Source organism: Urocampus carinirostris, chromosome 19 (assembly GCF_059441175.1).
Source record: "Urocampus carinirostris isolate Australia breed hairy pipefish chromosome 19, RoL_Ucar_1.0, whole genome shotgun sequence".
Classification (NCBI taxonomy): Eukaryota; Metazoa; Chordata; class Actinopteri; order Syngnathiformes; family Syngnathidae; genus Urocampus; species Urocampus carinirostris.
Window position 1 is genome coordinate 23,138,071 of NC_142367.1, and position 18,849 is coordinate 23,156,919.

At 39.4% G+C, this 18,849-nt stretch overlaps 1 protein-coding gene across 1 annotated transcript; it reads left to right on the forward strand.

Moving 5' to 3' along the window:
• Positions 1 to 695: 695 nt before the first annotated feature.
• Positions 696 to 17,117, forward strand: cenpt (centromere protein T). Its single transcript, XM_088323416.1, has 15 exons — positions 696 to 1,009; positions 3,913 to 4,030; positions 4,102 to 4,237; positions 5,405 to 5,483; positions 5,549 to 5,685; positions 5,829 to 5,877; positions 5,957 to 6,096; positions 6,980 to 7,037; positions 7,118 to 7,254; positions 8,912 to 9,910; positions 12,222 to 12,443; positions 12,513 to 12,603; positions 14,471 to 14,638; positions 15,768 to 15,872; positions 16,860 to 17,117. Exons 1-15 carry the CDS (start codon positions 888 to 890, stop codon positions 17,002 to 17,004), a joined length of 2,706 nt encoding a protein of 901 aa, XP_088179542.1. The 5' UTR covers positions 696 to 887; the 3' UTR covers positions 17,005 to 17,117.
• The last annotated feature ends 1,732 nt before the right edge of the window (positions 17,118 to 18,849 follow it).

Below are 18,849 nucleotides of genomic sequence, written 5' to 3' on the forward strand. Positions count from 1 at the left end.
TAGTCGTCACATATTACACACAGTACCTTTAAGATGGTATTTCATAAAACCAAGAAAGTAAAATATGACATTAAGATACCAGTTAGAATTACTGTGTTGTTGATGTTGATATGTAGCTGCAATTCATATTCAAGCCGCACGATGTCAGTGTTGAGATTATCGAATCCTGAATGAGACACATTTAAGTTTAAATTCATGAGTGAGAAGAAAATATACAACTATCATATTTGACGGAAAAACACATATAAAATGTTAAAACACATTTCAAATACGTAAATCTAAAAATGTATGTACTTTATGGTAAATAATGTTCATGCTTTTTATTGAATCATTCCAGGCAAAATCGCCATGAAATAGCCAAACAATACAAAGTTTAAGCGAACAGAAAGTGCTGAAAAAATACAGCGAAAAAAAGAGGAAGTAAATAAATCTATTAATACAAATTAGCATAATTATTACGATTAATAATAATAACATAATAATCATGTAGGCGGAAAATGTGAGACGCGACTGAATGACGTCAGTAGGGCGACGAATGTCTTTAAAACCACACGCTACAAAAATTACTTGTTTGATTAAATACCCGTGAGAAATTCTTATAAATGTTTTAGACATGGGGAGTGTTTATCAAAATTAAATATTCAACACACAAAAAAGAAAAGATAAGATACGGTAAATCATTGATACCAGAAAGCGGAAGAAGTGCCGTCAAACCTCGCGAGACTTACTCAAAAGTAACGCGGGATTCCAAATGTCAACGTCCGTTAAACAAAATGGGCGATATACAAATAAGAAGCTACGTCAGTGAGTTGGTTAATTACTGAAAGTATTTAGGGTACTATAAAGTTTATTGTGTGTTTTTCCAAACATACTGGTATAGAAACCAAATGACATCAAAAGAGAAAGCGTCCATGTCCGTTGACATGGACGCGACGGAGGACATGTCTGCTCGAGAGCTTTTCAAACATTTTCTCAAAACTGAGCCAAACAGGACTCCTGTCAATCCAGGGTAAGGACAAATATTCTTCTTATAATTTACTCGCATGATAAACAATTTTAATTAAGTTTCCTATAAATGGGTGATATGAATCATTGTTTCTCAACTGGTGGCTCCTGACCCAAAAGGGGGACGCGGACCCGTTGTTAGTGGGTCGCAGGAATTATGCGAAGAAGAAGAAATGACGGATATAACAGTTGCCTCTTATTCTTACTCTTTATTTCTCTTTTTGTGTCCCTATTTGATAATGAAATGAAATGATCTGCATTTATATAGCGCTTTTCAAGTCAATGAAGACTTTCCAAAGTGCTTTACAATGTGCTTCACATTTCACCCATTCACACACACACTCACACACCAATAGCGGCCATGCAGCCATGCAAGGCGCCAACCTGCTTATAGGGGACATTAGCAGTGTTCATTTGAGCTGTGAAAAGTGATGGGTCCCGGGGACTCGCATGCTCAAAAATCTATGGGTCCCAACAGAGATCTATGGCTCCCAAAAATTTAATGTTATCGAAGTTAAAATTGTAAATCGGCGACAAATATATAAATAAATCTATATATTCATTCAGTTTTAATCATCACAGTTTATTGGTAATACAAATCAGTTATCACTTCAAGATTTTTCAGTACACAACAATATTTTACATGATACAAAATAATATTGCTGAAATAATTACATTAATCTATATTCTTTTGTTTATTTTCTTTCATCAAATCGTTGGCTTCAACACACGTGTTTTCCTTGCCTCCGCGATCTTCCGAAGAATTTATCTGCCGTTTTTTTCCTGCCGGAATTATTGCCGTTGTTATCACTTTCTGCATTATGTTTCGACTTATTACTGACACTGAAGAAATTACCAATTTTGTGTTGATTTTCACCTGTTTTCAGTTTTTTTCGGGGGCATACTCATACCTGTCAACCTCCACGGCTCCATGCACTTACAAACTGTCATATTTTCCCTTACAAAACACAAAAAAAATCTTACACTATATTTTTTTTCAAACGTGTTTATGTAGTTCAATATGTTAAATTGTACATGTGTTTCCTTATCATATATTGTCAATGAACATTTTGTTGTGAGACACTGAGTTGCTCGACATGAATGAGGTTTATTATTAAAAAAAAGTTCAAAATGAAGTAGCTTGGACGTTAACTGTAGAAGGAAAAAATACATGCAAATATAATTAAGTAGAATAATACATTTTCTTATTCAAATTATTAATTCATTTTCTGCATTAGATTATTGTTGGTAATATACGGATTAAAGGGATCACCACAAACCTGTTTTTTTCATTTTCTCCTTTTATACTTCCTTTTTTTCTTAACTTATTTATACAACATCATCATTCGTAATATAATGCATCAAAGCAAGTGAGCCGTTTGAGAGCCGGCTCTCTTTAATGAGTTGAGCCGAAAAAGCTGGTTCTCTAAATAGAGACGGACTTCCACTACAACAATGACGTAATCTTGTTTTCCGAGATCGGCGTGCAGACGAAAACTCGAACTGAACTGCTAGACCAAAACAACAATGGTGTATCTGCCTGACGAAAAGTTGAGTGCGGTAAATCTTTGTTAAAAAAAAAAAAGTATTGGGTAAAAATGACAATTTTGTGTCAAAAAGGTTGCGTCCCGGGGACGCACGTTGATTTGACACAATGCGTCCCCAGCAAAAATGATGCGTCTGGGACGCAGGGACGCGGGCAAACCAGAACACTGCATTAGGGGTTCAATGTCTTACCCAAGGACACTTCGACATGTAACACGGACGAGCTGGGATTCGAACCTGCGATCGCTTGATCCAAAGACGAGCGCTTTGCCTCCTGAGCTAAGGCTCCTATCAGTATATTTTATGACATACATATAATTATAGAATAATTACATATCAATGTTTAGGTTCACATGTTATCCGTATTTTGAGTCCATATTTATTTGAGTGTGGCTATTTTAAAGCATTTTTTGGTGGTCTCTTATTTTCGAGTACATACGCTGCCCTACTTACGACCATTCGACTTACGAAAAACGATAGATACGATAATTTTTTTCGGGATGTCGAAAAATATCCGGACATGGCTGTAAGTTAGATTTTGTATTGTGTGCACGTTTTTCCGAGTAGAGGACATTACTGTAGTGCCTCTTTCTACCACTACCGGCGTGTGGTGGCGCCGTGTGAGGTCACCCAGCATCCACCCGATCCATTTAATAAAGTTGGTGGAAAGTGTAAAGGAGAGGTACACAGTTTCTTTTGAAATGAAAGTGGAATAAGAAAGCTTGATGTGGTTGAGAAAATGGTCTGAACGCTTTTTTCCTAACAAAGAGGAGGACCTCCTTGAAGCGTATCTTCCAAAAGTAAGTTAAACTTAACTTTATTTTTCTGTATCGAGCATATTATTTTATGAAATGCTTATTTTTTTCCGTACAAAAGAGTACAGGTTTTTTATACAAACCTTAAACATACTCATATATACCTTAAACATAAAAATATAGCACTGAAGCAACTTACGAATGATCGTACGGAACTCGTTCGTAAGTAGGGCAGCGTCTGCATATACGGTAGTTAAAGTTGTCATGATTTTGCTGATCATTATGTTTTTGGAAAGATAAAGAGCAATACTGTATATTCTACCTTTTCCGGTTTCAACTGCACAATCCTTTTATTTAATACATTTGAGAAGTGGACATTTTTTATTGATTTCAGTCGTAGCTTGTTATTAGGGTGGCATGGTGGGTCCTTTAACTCAGACCAGTCGAGAACCACTGACATAAAAAATTGGTCAGAATAAAAACGGTTTCATTTCTTCATCTTTTAATCATTCTAATGTTCTCCTGAAGCTCAAAAGTTTGCCCACCCCTTCTTTTTGTACTGTTTCCCCATTTTGACCCTAGATTAAACTCACATCTTCACTTCTAGTGTCTCCAGTGCTCAGAATAGCAATTTAAGACGCAGCCCCAGATCGAAAGCCCGAAACGAATCTGCACAAACCCCACAGGACATCGTAAGGCGCAGTATGAGGAATAAGCTGCGTGATGTGAGAGAAACGCCGCTCATGAGAAGCTGTGGCTGTGAGCACTTTCCAACTGAGTTTTTTTTTATTTTCAGAGCATCACCCGACCCGTCCGACCGCCCGCAAAAGGAACTGCCTCCAAAAGGACTCCTAACAAGTCGGCCTCATCCTCTACGCTGTTGGACGATGGAGAAACGCCGAGGCACATCCTCATGAACATCCTGCAGACAGGTGATTATGGCATCCTACAAATATTGACCCTTGGGTCAATGTTCCCTGTAATTTTCCTTACGGGTATGAGCGTTCACACAAAGTCGGTGAGCAAAGCTTGAAACAACAGTGAGCAACAAGTGTGGCAACTAAATCATTATCAAACATGTCCAAAACTCGACATCACGTTACATTTTCCGGCAATGCAAAACTATTTTTCACTTTTGAATGAATTGACTAATGTACCACTGCAAAGGTTGCAGGGCCAACAAACGTCATTTGTTTTTACAATTCTTTCACAAGATTTCCATTTCTTTTTTTTCCTGGTATCTTTTGTCGCATAATACTAACATTTTTGGGGGCTTATTGAGTCGGTTGTAAGATACAGAACTGTATTTAATCACATTTTTTTAGTGGAAGTACAATGTTGGCAACAAGATTGACTTGATAGAATTGGAAATTATGTGAATGCAACACAGACCTTTCTTCTTTTTCCCTGTTTTTTTTCTACTTTTTAATAAATTCCTTTTAAAAAATTCTCCTTGTGTTTATTTTTTTACTAGCTGTTACTTTTTCTTTTTGTTCTCTATTTCCCTTTTTCCTTTGTTTCTTTTCTTTCAGGCTTTTTTTCTGAAATTTTCCTTTTTTCTCTGTTTCTTTTTTTTCCTCAGCTTTTCACTACTTTTTCATTTTGGTATTTTTTTCTTTTTTGTTCTATTCCCCCCTTCCTTTATGTCATTTTGTGCACAATTTTACATAATATTTGGTCATGTTGGGATTAAAGAAGCAAAAACAACCTGAAGAGCTGTTTAGGACCCGGGCCAAGCTGATGAAGCCGGTTCTCGAAAAACTCTACTGACTTTACTCAACTTCGTTCTACTTCTATATTGACTTTGAAATACCTCATTTAGAACACAGCGTTAGGCAAACCCGTATATTTTTACCTTCATGCACTGTAGCTTTGACTTAATTCGCTTTTTAATGAGCAATTTTGAGCCCTGATTTTTGTAAGCTGGCTAGATTTTCTTGTGCGCAGAAAAGCTCTGGGCGGTGCGCAATTGCGCACACACGCAGCTCAGAGGGAACATTGCCTTGGGTTACACACATCGGCAGAATATTACACATGGCCAGAATGTTGTCAATAATGGAACCCAGACCTAACAGCATTAACTCGTGTTCTTTTGTAAGAGCCTGTCAAGTCGCCTGTGGTCCATGATCAAGCTTCTTCAGTGGAACCGCCTCCGGAAGAGGCCAGCACCAGTTCAAGGTAGACGATCTGCGCATTTAACCTCACAAAGGCGTATTAATAATAATAATTTTTTATGTTCCAAGCACCAAGCTAGAGTTTGATTTGACCAACGTAACGTTCGGCGCGCCAGCGAGCGTGGCAAAAGGCCTCAGTAGGAAGAGACCGCGTCACAGCCTCAACGTAACAGCCTTTGAGAAGCGTCTTAAAGAAAGACTCGAAGGTAAATTGAGGAATCGTTTCATGGAGATGTCTTTTGTTTTATTGAGACCGCAAATCAGACATAGCTTAGGGCAGAGTAAATCGGAAACATTACAGTTACTCTTCTGATCATTTGCCTGACTAGAGTCTTTGTTTTGCAAACAGAGTCTGACAACGTATCAACCCAAGAGGATTCATCCCTCTCCTTGTCAAAGTATAACGACACCCTATTTTTGCCCATTTACGTTGCCATTGTTACTGGTCAAGATCATCTCTTACATTTGTTTTTCCAGCAACACTGCGCTCAGTTTAAAGACGCCTCTTGTCGTTGATCGGAGCGAGAGCAAAGGCCTGCGGAGGAGAGTCTCTCACCGTCCAATCATCACTGAAGAGCGTTTTAATGAAGAAGTCAATAGGATGCAGTTACATTACGGTGATTACATTTTTATGTACAAAATGTCGTGACTGTTATTTGAATAGTAATGGCTTTGTAAATCTTTTGATATTAAACATAGCATTGATTTCATGTAAAATAATTCGGTATACTGTAGTGCAGGGGTGTCAACGTCATTTTAACTAGGGGGGGGCATACGATTAAACAAACATTCCCTTGGGGGCTGGACTAGTACATTAGAGAGAGAGAAAGAAAGAGGGTGGGACAGAGAAAGGAAGAGAAGAGAGAAACAAAAGAGATACAAAGATAAATGGTGAGCGCGGGGGAAAGAAAGAAATCCAAAGAGAAATGGAAAGAGAGAAGGGGAGAGCAAAAGACACATAGAGAAAAGGAAAAACTGAAGAGGGAGCCAAATGAGGTAAAAAGACACAAAGAAAGAGACAAAGAGGAACAGAAAGAGAAAAACAGTGAGAGTGAAAGAGAGATAGCGTGAGAGAAAAAGGGAGGAATAGAAAGAGAGAAATAAATACAAGTCCAGTGTCTTTGTGAGAGGCACCTGGCTTTGGCAACATCAAGTGGGCATATTTCAACCTGCAGCCCGTTTTCCCTTGCACTTCTCTCAGCTTTCTCGTGGGCCAGATTCAATCCCTTAGCGGACCTGATCCGGCCCGCGGGTCGCCTGCTTGACACTGTACTGTACTGTATAGTGTTTTTTTTTTCCATCCAACTGGGGGAAGAAAAAAAGAATTGTGGATAGAAGTTTTTTCTAACATCACAGCACTGATTTGATGCATACCTGGGGCTAAAAAGTAAAGCATAGTTATGGTCAAATTATACACCAATCACCGCATATTATTGGCACTACCCAAAACGCACAAAAACAGATTGTTTAATTGTCTAACTTGGATTTTTGTGCTAACAGATGGTGAGAACAAAGGGGACGAATCGGCGCAGGACGATTTATCGCTCTCTCTGTCAAAGTATGACGACGCAACTCGCTGTCCTCCTTGAAAGTGTCATTGCAATGATGTTATTTTGTTTGTTCCATTCTGTGTTTCAGCATGACGTCCCTGAGTTTAAAAACGCCATTGGTCCGTGATCAGACCGAAAGAAAAGACCTGCAGAGGAACGTTTCCCGTCGAAAAATCACAGAAAAAGAGTTTGGTGATGCTGTGGAGCAAATGTACCTAGATTATGGTGATGTAAAAACATTTTTTTTCTTTTGCTATTACATAGAAAACTCCTGCTGTATAATATAGTTTTTACCTGTGCTTCTACTCCCGAATAGCTTTGGGGTACAGGGATTACCCGATTATAAGGCCCAAATATTAATTTGTGGAGGAATTTTCATATATAAGGTGCACTGAACAATAAGGCACACTCAATAACAGGTTTGCATCCAAAAATCACGTAATATAAGGAAATCTAAAATGAAAAGACTCCTTCATAAATGGTTACTAACTGTAGATGCATTTACTGTATTTTCCAGACTAATAAGCCACACCTAAAAATCCCAAACTGGCCAGAAATTAAAACCTGCGCCTTGCATACCACAAAATTCTGGTGGGTACAATTGGTAATGCACATACTATTTATTTGTGTGCGCTACTACCGGAGGTTTGCGGGTATACTATCGTACTTTTGCTGACAAGTCGCGCAACATTGTATGCAGTGGAAAATTCACCCAGGTCGATGCAGTGAGAGCCCCAAAATGTAACCACTATTCCACCAGTGTTACAAATGACAAATGAAAAGGCAATGGATTTTATTAACACACTTTTTTTGCGTTTATCTTTCATGAAGATTTTTTCTTTATTCTCTAAAATTCCTTTTTGGCGCCGCGAGTAAAAATAGTGTGATAATGAGATACAATCTAATTCCTATTTTTATGTCATCTGTGTCACTTGTGGTCCAGTGGTTGTGTTTCGCCGCTCTCACTGCTTGGATTCAGGTTAGATTCCCGTTTCATACAAAGATGAAATTTTGGTCAGCGACATCTTTCCTGAGTGCACTCATATATATTTTTATATCGTAATTGTATAAAAATGCGTTTGATGATTTGATAAAATCTATGAAATAATTATAATGCCAGAGCCTGTGTCCCATATAAATAATACATTTATTAAAATTGGTTTAACTCTCGCAGTTACTAAAGAGTGTTGAAGCTCATTTTTTGTCCTAAATAATGTTTTTTAAACAGTGCAAGCAAAGTTCTTATGTAAAGATGTCACAGAATACTACAAACGTGGATACTGACGTATTAACTTTCGGTGCAGACTATGCTGGGCGAGGGGAAGGAGTGTGTATAACTCCGCCTGTTCTTACCGCTCACCCAATCAAATTGCTCTGGGTAGTTTGTTTGTGGTTTTGAGTTTTTACAGTTTGCTCTGTGGGTTTTTTTCATCATAAAGTGTCTGAACAGTGAACATACATTGTTTAATGAGCGTCCATATAAATAACTCTCTAGCAGTGTACAGCTAAAAAGGGGTCTGTTGGTATGAAAGGTTGATTGTTAACTATAGTTAAGACTGCCATGTATATAGATATACAGATCCAAACCTTAAAAATGTTCAGTTGTCTCTCATGTGCTCCATTCAGCTTTACATGTAACTATACAGCAAATACATGAGTGATCGCCAAGCCTGATGTACTCATAAAAAGAGTCACATATGGTTCGCAAGCCATAGGTTCCCGCCCCCCGCTCTAATCCGTTCAAATTTCTGTCCAATTTAGGGTTTTTGTGTGCGCCTTTTTGTCCAGAAAATGTGGCAAGCCTAGTAGTTTCTAGTACCATTACTCGAGCTATATCTAACTATTGTTTTTCTGGTGCGGTTTCTTCTTTTTCCCCTCACAGGAACGAGCAACTACGCACAAAGGGAGCCTGGCCTCAGCGAGACAGTCACCGAGGTCACCACCGACATTATCCATTGCAACACCGCCCTCTATGCTCAGCAGGAAGCGGACGCTTTACCCCACCACTCGATCGTTGCCACGCAGGACAAGTCCACTGTCCTGGCATCTCAGCTTGGGTGGCTGCCGGAGCAAGACGGGCAGGAGCAACCCGAGGCGAGTCGAAAGAGGACCACTTTCGATTGCGAGGACGAGGAGCCGCTTCCGCAATCTGACGGCAAGGCGGGTGCAGCTGGATCCGAGTCTCAGGAAGATGACGGGCAGAAGGAAGAAGAGGGGCCTCCGGTGGACTCTCATATCGAGGACATGGGTAAAGATGGAACATGCGAACGAGAGGAAGAGGAGGAGGCTGCAAAGACATCTGAAGATGAGGACTCTCAAAATGATGACATGGCTGAAGATGCCCTTGCGGCATCATGTGAGGAAGAGGAGGAGGCTGCAAAGACATCTGAAGATGAGGACTCTCAAAATGAAGACATGGCTGAAGATGCCCTCGCTGCATCATGTGAGGAAGAGGAGGAGGCTGCAAAGACATCTGAAGATGAGGACTCTCAAAATGAAGACATGGCTGAGGATGCCCTCGCGGCAACATGTGAGGAAGAGGAGGAGATTGAAAAGACATCGGAAGACCTCGCCTCTGAAAAACCTGAAGAAACTCATGTGACCGAAGATGACATGCAACAGGAAGAAGTTGATGATGCTGAAGATGATGATAAGCAACAGCAAGAAGAGATTGCTGATGATTCCCAAACTGAAGAGATGGTTCAAGACCCCACTCAGGAAGAAGACATGGACTCCCAAAGCAAAAGCGTGTCTGAATCTCAGGCAGGGGAAGAGGATGAGGACGAAAGCGATGACGACGCACGACACATTGGTCTGTTAGCGCGACGATCCGAGCGTACTCCAATCCTTCCTGTTGCAGGGGACGATGCCATTGAGCACGGTGAGCATCAAATGAAAAGGTTCCCATTCCTTCGGCCTCCCTTTGGCCGTCATGGTCGAGGGAAATTCAATGTTTACAGAACAACTTTAAAGCATGTTATATCTGGTTAGGACGCCAAGTGTCCGCAGATTCCAATGATACCAAACGTTAGATGATAAAATGGGATTTGCATTCATGGCGAGTATTTAAGACAAACAATGGCAAATATACAAATATTTCATTAGAGCCAAAGATCATTTTTGGATGTTGAGGCATTCCAGAATAGAAGGGTCGCGCAAATGTACTTAGGAAAATGTGTAATATCAAATTTGAGATGGATGTCAAGAAGGCTTTGGGCTGTAATCCAGTTGTGTTATTGAGTGTCACCACCCTGCTACATTTATTTTCCGGGAAGATTTATAGAGATGTGTGCACACAAAATCTTTTTTTTTTTTTTTTTTTGGTCCGTGTATTCAATCTTCTATAATTTAGTGCCAGTAATACCTAAACATATTTTGACTGTAAAAGAGAAAACCTCCAATTTTGTCTTTTAAAAAGAGACCGAAACGATACTGATACTCCAAATGGTTCAAGTACATCTTCTGTTTCACTTTGGATGCACCTTTTTAGGCGTTCGGGTAAAAAATAGCCGGTACCTTTTTTATTGGGTTAAAATGAAAAATAAATGCTACAATTGAAATGTTACAAAAATAAAACTACAGTAATACTACAAAACAAATGTGACTGCAGAAATACTACAAAAATACAAGGGATGGTGTAATAATAGTCAGTGGTTTGGTCTGTGCAGCCCTTTGAGACTTCTTGTGTTTAAGGGTGTCCCAAATGACTTGATACTACAAACAAAGTATCCCAAATGAAGTGCTTAAAACAAGGACCTAAGTATTTTGCTTTGCAATTGTTTTAAAACCAATTTGATGAGAATAATATATTTTGAAAGAAATACAACTTGTAGATGTCTGCATGTATTTTTATTCATAAATGAATTGGATGGGTCTCCAGGCCCTTGGTAAAATTTGTAATTGAATGCAGCCACTGACTCTCAATACAGTGTTTGTTCAGATGCTTGAGATCCTTGAAAATGCTTAAATTTTGTGTTCAAGGTTTGAAAAGTCCTATTATTGGTAAATTGCTTGTAAATGCTTGAAATTGTTGCCATGTGTCTTAGGTTAGCTATTCAATTAAGGGTTTGAAACTTATTTTAGGGCTCCAAAATAAGATGCACCTTTTTAGGTCCATAGAGTTCGAAATTAAGGTTAGGGTCGTTATTGGGGTCCTAAATTGAACTTAGGGTCTGAAATGGGGTTGGGGCTAGAGTTGGGTGTAGTTTAGTGTTGGGAACTAGAGTTTGAGCTCCATATTAGGGTTCTGAACTTAATGCAGGATTCCAAAGTAGGCTTAGAGCAGGGGTCTCTGACTTTTTTCAGTTGAGAGCTATGTTTTGTTTCTAATTGACGCAAATGGCACCTAGTTTAATAGGCAGTTCGGATAAAAACAACTGCTCATGTAAATACTATGTTACAATGTTATTACCAGGTTAATAATTGGAAGTCGGGGTCAAAAGACTCAGTCAACAACTACAAAAATCCCAACACCGGAAGCTATTTTCAGAACTGGTCCACGGGCATTTCAGTTGGCCATCTGGGGCACCATGTTGGAGACCCCTGGTTTAGAGCTAGGGTTACGGTCTGAAACGGGGTTTGGGCTGCAAATTAAGGTTATAAATCGAATTTGTCGTTCCGAAATAAGGTTTGGGTAAGAGTTAGCGTTTGGAACTAAGGTTAGGGCTCATTTGATTGCTGGATCTCTTCTTTTAATGGCTATTCTATCTACCCCGGTCATATCACTCAAGAGGGGTAACCGACAGCGAGACAACATGTACGAAAATAAAGAAAATAAAAAAGGAAATAAGTAGCTAAAAAAACACACAAAGATTTTTGGACCATGGCCAACCCAAGAGCCCAAACAACGTTAAGCACCTCGGCACCCAAGTTGGTCATGCTTTCATCCCTCCAGATGAAACGGGACACGAGCAAGCGAGTCAGGGTGACACAACACACTCTTCTGTTCAACAGCAGGGCCTGACAGCTTTCACTGGTTTACCCCTGCCACATCATAGCCAATCCTTTAGCACACATCCAAACATCCTACTATCCTTTCACAACACCTCTCCACTCATTCCTATCACCACTATCTTTTAATGGCACTTGGGACAAAATGGAAAATTGGCTCTGAAAGTCTTGAAAAAGTGCTTGAATTTGGCCATTAAAAGGTGTCCTAACCCTGTAAATAAGTGCCCACCTCTTCTCTGAAGGTACTGGGCTTAGTATCAAAGACGGAGACCAGGATTTGTCAAGACTTGCGCTGGAAGAATCTTCTCATAGCACGCAAGAGCCCAATGCCGCAGATGTGAATTTGTTTCCTCTCGAGCTGAGCGGTAGCGAAGAGCAGGCAGAACAGGTGGCGCCAGACCAGGTTTCGGATCCAGCTCAATACGAAGACCAGTCGGAGGAAGTCGACGAGCAAGTATCTGAAGGTAAGGCTCCTATTTAATGTGTGGAGATGAATAATGCATTCGGTATAATGAATGTTTTGATTCGAGCAGAGCTAAAGACTCCAGCGTTTGTGAAAGAGAAAAGGAAGACTTTTCAAGTCCCCTATTCAATCTCTCCCACGTTTTCAAACACTAAAGCCAGGCAAGTTCCACTATAACATGCAGTGCCCTGCAAATTGCCACCCTTTCTTTTTGACATATTGCCATATTTCAGGCTTTAAACTTATCGATAAATAACTTGAAATGATTTCTAACAATCTGTGTTATGCAATCGTGATAAAAAAAAATATATATTAGCATTTCATATGATGCAAACCATTAAAGTAGGCATTGCAAAAGTATCTGCCCCCTTTGATTTAATACTTGATACAACCCCCTTGTGTTGCAATCACAGCCACAAGTCCTTTTGGGTATGCCTGTAAGGGTTGCACATTTTGAAACAAAATGTTTTCCCGTTTTCCTTAAACAGCTCCAGTTCCATAAGGTTTGATGGAGATAGTTTTTCAGATCTCTCCACAAATGCTCTACATGATTGAAGACTTTGGCTTGGTCATTCTAAAACCATTATATTTCTAGTTCTAAACCTTTTTAGTGTAGATTTTGCTTTACATCTAGGGTCGTCCTGTTAAAAGGTGCCCGATTCTCAAGTTTCTTGCAGACCCTAACAGGTTTTCTCCCGGAATCACTCTGTATTTGGCTCGATCCAGTTTTTTTTTTAATCAACTCTAACTAGCTTCCCAATCCTTGCTGGAGAAAAGCAACCCCAGAGCACGATGCTGCCACAACCATGTTTGACAGAGGTAATTGTGTTTTCAGGCTAATGTGCAGTGTTACTCTAACCCCAAATGTAACACTTTGCATTCAGCCCAAAAGGTTTCATTTTGGGCTCATCTGACCAGAGCACCTTGTTCCACATGTTATTTGTGTCACCCATGTGGCTTCTTTTAAACGCTGAATTGTCCTTTTATGGCATTCTTTCAGCAAGGGCTCTGTTCTCGCCATTCTTCCATTAAGGACAGATTTATGCAGAGTATGACTACTAACTGTCTAACGCACAAATTGTCCCATCCTTGATATGTATGCCTGTAGGTCATCCAAAGCGGTTGTGGGCCCCTTTGTTGCCTCTCTGATTAGTTTTCTCCTTGTTTGGGCTGAAAGTTTAGCGGGACGGCCAGGTCTTGGTAGGTTTGCAGTTGTTTTATGCGCTCTCCATTTGTTATTAATGCTTGCACAGTGCTCTGGGAGGTGTGTAAATGTAGCAAAATCCTGTATCACATCTTTGCTTTGAACTATTCCGCAATTTTATCCCGATACTGGTGTGTTCTTTGGTCTTCATAATGCTGTCTGTTCTCTACAGTCTTCTTTAACAGACATCTTAGCCCATTACAGAGCAGTTGCATTGAAGCAGACACTTGGGGACACACAGGTCTACTCTGTCATTTTGAGTCATTTAGGTTGACATTGGATAACTCGGAAGTCATCAGGAAACTTCAGGTGTCAGTTGGCTGAGCTGAGAGAACAGGGGGACAATATTTTTGCAACACCAACTCCTTAGTTTTTTTTCCTTGTAAATACACAGTACGTTGAAATAATTTGGTTCTGGTTCACGATTGTGTCTCACATGTTGTTGATTCTTAGAAAATATTTTCAGTTTTTAGCATTGAAAGTGGCGTGCGGCATTTAAAAACTTAAAGCTGCAATGACTACTCTAAGCCCACAGATGGCGGCAGAGTAACAAGTGATTGGCCTGCTCGACAGGCCTCTTAAAAGTAAGTTAAAAAGAGATAAGCGCAGGGGAAAAAAAGCATAAGGGCTCTTTGAGCTCATTTGGGAATTGTTAACACATACCAAGTAGAGAAAATCTTGAACTTTTTAAGGCACCTCAAACTACACACTCCCAACTATAAGTATGAAGCCTGAAATGTGGCAATATGACAGTTTTTGGAAGGCCAATACGGTAAATGTATTGAGTTTTTTTGTCTGATGTATAATACCTCATGTGCAATCAGCTCTTCAGCTGCAGTTGTTCCTCCACCCAAACCCAAGCGGGTGAGGCAGAAGGGAAGGAAAGCAGCAAAACAGGACGCTGGTCTCCCTAAAAGCTACCTGATGAGCACCTTTCGACACTTTGCCAAAACCAGAGTTGCTGCGGACGTCTACCCTGTCCTTAGAGACGTGTATGTACTTACAAATACTCGAACAAATATACGTTAGAACCATATTAACTCATCCAATGCATGACTTTTCTTTGAAATTCCAATTTTTTTCCTTTTGACTCATTTGTGAAAGCCTATAGAAAATGTAGTTTTGTAGCTATATAGGCTTAAGTGCATATCAAAAGAAAGCCTCATCCCCCCATGTTGGAGTATAAATGAGAATGTTTCTATCATCTTACGTTGTTAAGTATTAGTTGAACATCTTGAAAATACTCGTTTCTAAGAAAATTTCTGAGAAAAACAGCATTTTGTGAAGGGAATCATTTCAAGCACAACTTTCACGTCAGTGTTTTTTAAATGCATTTGTGATACCTCCAATATATCTAAACAATGCTTTTCATAAACACACGGGCACTTTTCTTTCAAAGTATTTTTTTTTTTTATTAAAACACTGAACTTTGCAAAAACCCATCAGCGCCTGTTGTTTCCGCTGACCTTATCACACCATTTCGGTCACCATGGTGATTGCGTTCCTGCAGACGTGCACAAAACGTCAGCCCTCTATGTCCCGACAATGACGAAGGGAATTAATCAGCATTTTTTTAGAACGCAAATAACCCTGCTGAAGTGTTAACTGTCTGTACCTATCCATATCTTTCATTTCATAGTATTTTTCTTTCACTTTCACTGCCTTTTTGGGTGGGGGGATCGTTGATACCAATAATACAATGCTTTCCATAAACACAAGAACTTTCCTTTTGCAAAATGAAATGTTATCCCAAGGACGCTGAACTTATGCTTAAACGATGCATGAACTTAGCAAAATGTTTTAGCGCCCGATGTTTCCAGGGAACCCGATTATCCAATTTCGGTCACCATGGCAATCGCATGCCTGTGGACGTGCACGAAACATCATCCCTCTCTGTCGCAATCATGATTTTTTTTAGAGGGAAAAAAGCTTGAGGGGTTAAATAGCTGTTCTTAGCCCTATTTTCGCTACTCTGATCACTCTGCTTTACTAAACCTATACTTGCCATACAGAGCCGCCTACATGTTTCTAAAAACGTATTGATACATTATGGCACCGAATGAGTTGAATAACTTGTTGCTTCACAACTTCCACCTTTTGATTCTTTCATTTCTCTTTTAGAACTGAGGAATTCCTCGACCGGATGGCTGAGGACTTGGAGACATTCGCTGTCCACGCCGGTAGAAAAACCATCGAGGTGGAAGACGCCGTACTGCTGTTGAAAAGGTAGCTTCCGGTTTGTTTCAGGGTTCGTACATGTATGTTAAATCCTTGAAAATGTTTGAATTTTGATATTTGTTTTCATAAATTGGAATGTGCTTGAATTTTGTGTTTGTAAATGCTTCAAATTGTTGCGGATGTTTGTCAACAAGTCTGCTTAAAAGTGGTACTGCTCTCTGGTGGCTTTGCTTTGCCATTGCATTTCTTTTTACCTTGTTATTGGCAGCAGGTGGCATTACTTTATACCGCATTGTCCTATGAAGCGGCATCTACGTGTCGTGCCCAAGAAGATAGGTGCACGGTATACCTAAACAAGGCACTATAAAATACGTATTGATTATGCATCGATTATGGACAATAATTATGGGCCATGGAAAAAAATTAAGGTTGCATTTCCCAGTGCTAAATTATAATGGGAAGAACTTCCTGCAACTGAAAATGTAAGCTACATATAAGTTATTTCTACTTAAAATCTATTTGCGGAGAGATTTGCCTCAAAAATATATTTTGGGATTTACTCAAGATCTAAAAAGCCCCTCTTCATATATTTGTGGCTCTGCAAAAATACCCGATTCACAGCGGATTTTTTAATTTTAATGGTATTGGAGAAAATGAAAACTTGTCTTTGAAAGTCCACTCGATGGCACTGTATTGTCTAAGGCAAGCGAAAACCAGTGCCAAATGGGCACAGCGGAGCAGCAAGATGCCAGACAAACATGGCAGCGACTACTAGGTATGGATTCTGTTCTTTTTAGGGAAATGCAAATTTCTCAACCTATTAATATTTTAAAAGGTAACATTGGTATTACGGTTCATGTATTTGCCTTTTATCCAAATCAATGTTTTTTTTTTTTAAATAAAGTTTTGCTGTACGGCTAGGAGGCACTAAAAATTACACGCTGTCCCTTTAAAAAGTGCTTGAATTTGGCCGTGAGAAAGGTGTACAAACCCCGTTTGATATTTCTCCAACACGCTACGTTTCCTATTCATCAGGCAGGGTCATGTTAATGACGAGGTACCTGTGGAAGTCCTCATTGAAAAATACCTCCGCATGGAACAACGCAAGCTCCTCATCCCCATCGCAACAAGCGGGAACGTCGTCGTCCCAAAAATGAAGAAATACAACTACAAACGCTAAGGTTTCTTTTTGTCTGAAATCTCTTATTTGTATATGATTGCATAAATGAGTCACCATGTGAAAGTATGAAAACTAGTTTTGAAAAATGTTTCAATAAAGTTCTTCTGATGCAAGATATGTATTCCTTAAAATCATGAATTCCATTGCTGAACTATGAACAATTTTGCAGTATGAAATACACAAAAGGATGCATCCTTGGTCAGGTGGATGGAGAAAAGGTAAGTGAATCATACAAACTCAAAAACTAAATATGAATAAAATGACTCCCAACATGTGGTAAGCTTTCTCTCCTGGCTTTGATCTCCGGCAAAACTAACAAAAAATGCGACAGAAAAATAATGAAAATCAATCCTAACAGCTTGCCAACATCATTTTTGCCGTTCCATGTGTTCCGTTACTCCCCAAATCTGCACAAAATTTTTTCATTTTATTCATGTTTAGTTTCTTTTGTCTTTTATTAGCATATTTGGTATTGGAGTAATCCAAAAGCAATTGAAAGTAATCCAGTTAAAGTAACCCTGCCCAAACTCATTTTAGCCCGGGGTATACTTACACCATTTTCATGCTACACTAACAGAAAACCACGAGCACGGGTATGAAATCACTCTCCACCACTCTTCATTGCAAAGTCCCGAAGAGCTCTGGAAACAAGTAAGATAAAAGCAGATTGGCGTGGGAGAAAAACTATTATAAAGGCTCTGCGAATTAATTTAGGCATTGCCAAGACATACTTAATAGAGAACATATTCTACTTAAATGACATACCCAACCTTCATGGGTCGATGTAGAAAAATAAATAAAATGAATGGCACTGTATTTATTTGCCATATTCTTCACAGTACTGCAGGAGGAATAAGTGAATTATATCTCGATGTTGATTTATAAAAAGAAAAGAGTTTAAGAGTGAAAATTGGGATTTCCAGATTTGAACCTCTGAGGCCCCCTGCTGGCCAGGGCAACCTAAACCTGTCATGACCAAAGAGAAGCTACTTTACATCTCTGATTATAAAACTCTATTTTTTCTCTCTCTCTCTCTTTCTCTGTTTTTTGTTTTCTCCCATTCTCTCCCCCTCGCTCATCTTCTCTTTATCCCTCTCTTTTCGCTCCTGCTCTATTTTTCTTTCTCTTTCTTGCTCTGTCTAATTAATTTCCCTGTTTTTACCTGCCTCTTTATCTTTCTTCTGTTCTTCCGTTCTCTCTTCTTTGTCTCTCTCTCCCTTATTCTTCTCATTTTCTTTCTGTCTCATTCTTTCACTGTGTTTCTTTTTTTTTTCCTTCCTTTCTCTTCTCTTTTTGTCAATCTAACTTTCTCTTGTATTTGTCTCTCGTTTTATCTCTTATCTATGTCTTTATCGCTCTTTTCTCTCTTTGTCTTTCTGTCTGTCATTTTTCTTTTATCTCCTATCTTCCCCAGTTTCTGTCTTTATTGTCTTGCTTTCTCACTTTTCTCTCTTTTTATTTATCCCTCTTCCTTTCCAGTTTTGTTTCCTACCCTTTTCTATCTCTCTCTTCTCTTTGCCTCTATCTCTGTTTTTTCTCTTTCTATCTCCCTTTCCCTCTTCTCTTTTCTCTTTCTTTTATCTCATTCTATTCTCACTTTGGCTATCTTTCTCCCTTTCATTCAGTCTTTCTTAAACTATCTATCTATCTTTTCTCTCTTTCCCTACTTATCTTTCCCCTCTCTATCTCTCCCACTTTTTCTTCTCACCTTTCTTTTCATCTACCAATCCGGCCCCGTGAGTGTTTTTCCCTACCATATGGGACCCCGAATTTAAATGAGTTTGACATCCCTGCCTTACTTTGTTCTTTGTTGTTGTGTCATCGGTAACGTTTATGTCCGAGGCC

Bases quoted from the DNA above. Each gene is read 5' to 3' on its own strand.
- cenpt (XM_088323416.1), top strand. From the start codon at position 888: ATGACATCAAAAGAGAAAGCGTCCATGTCCGTTGACATGGACGCGACG. The intron at 7,038-7,117 runs GTATGACGACGC...TCTGTGTTTCAG, and splicing joins TTATCGCTCTCTCTGTCAAA to CATGACGTCCCTGAGTTTAA. The intron at 9,911-12,221 runs GTGAGCATCAAA...TCTTCTCTGAAG, and splicing joins GGACGATGCCATTGAGCACG to GTACTGGGCTTAGTATCAAA.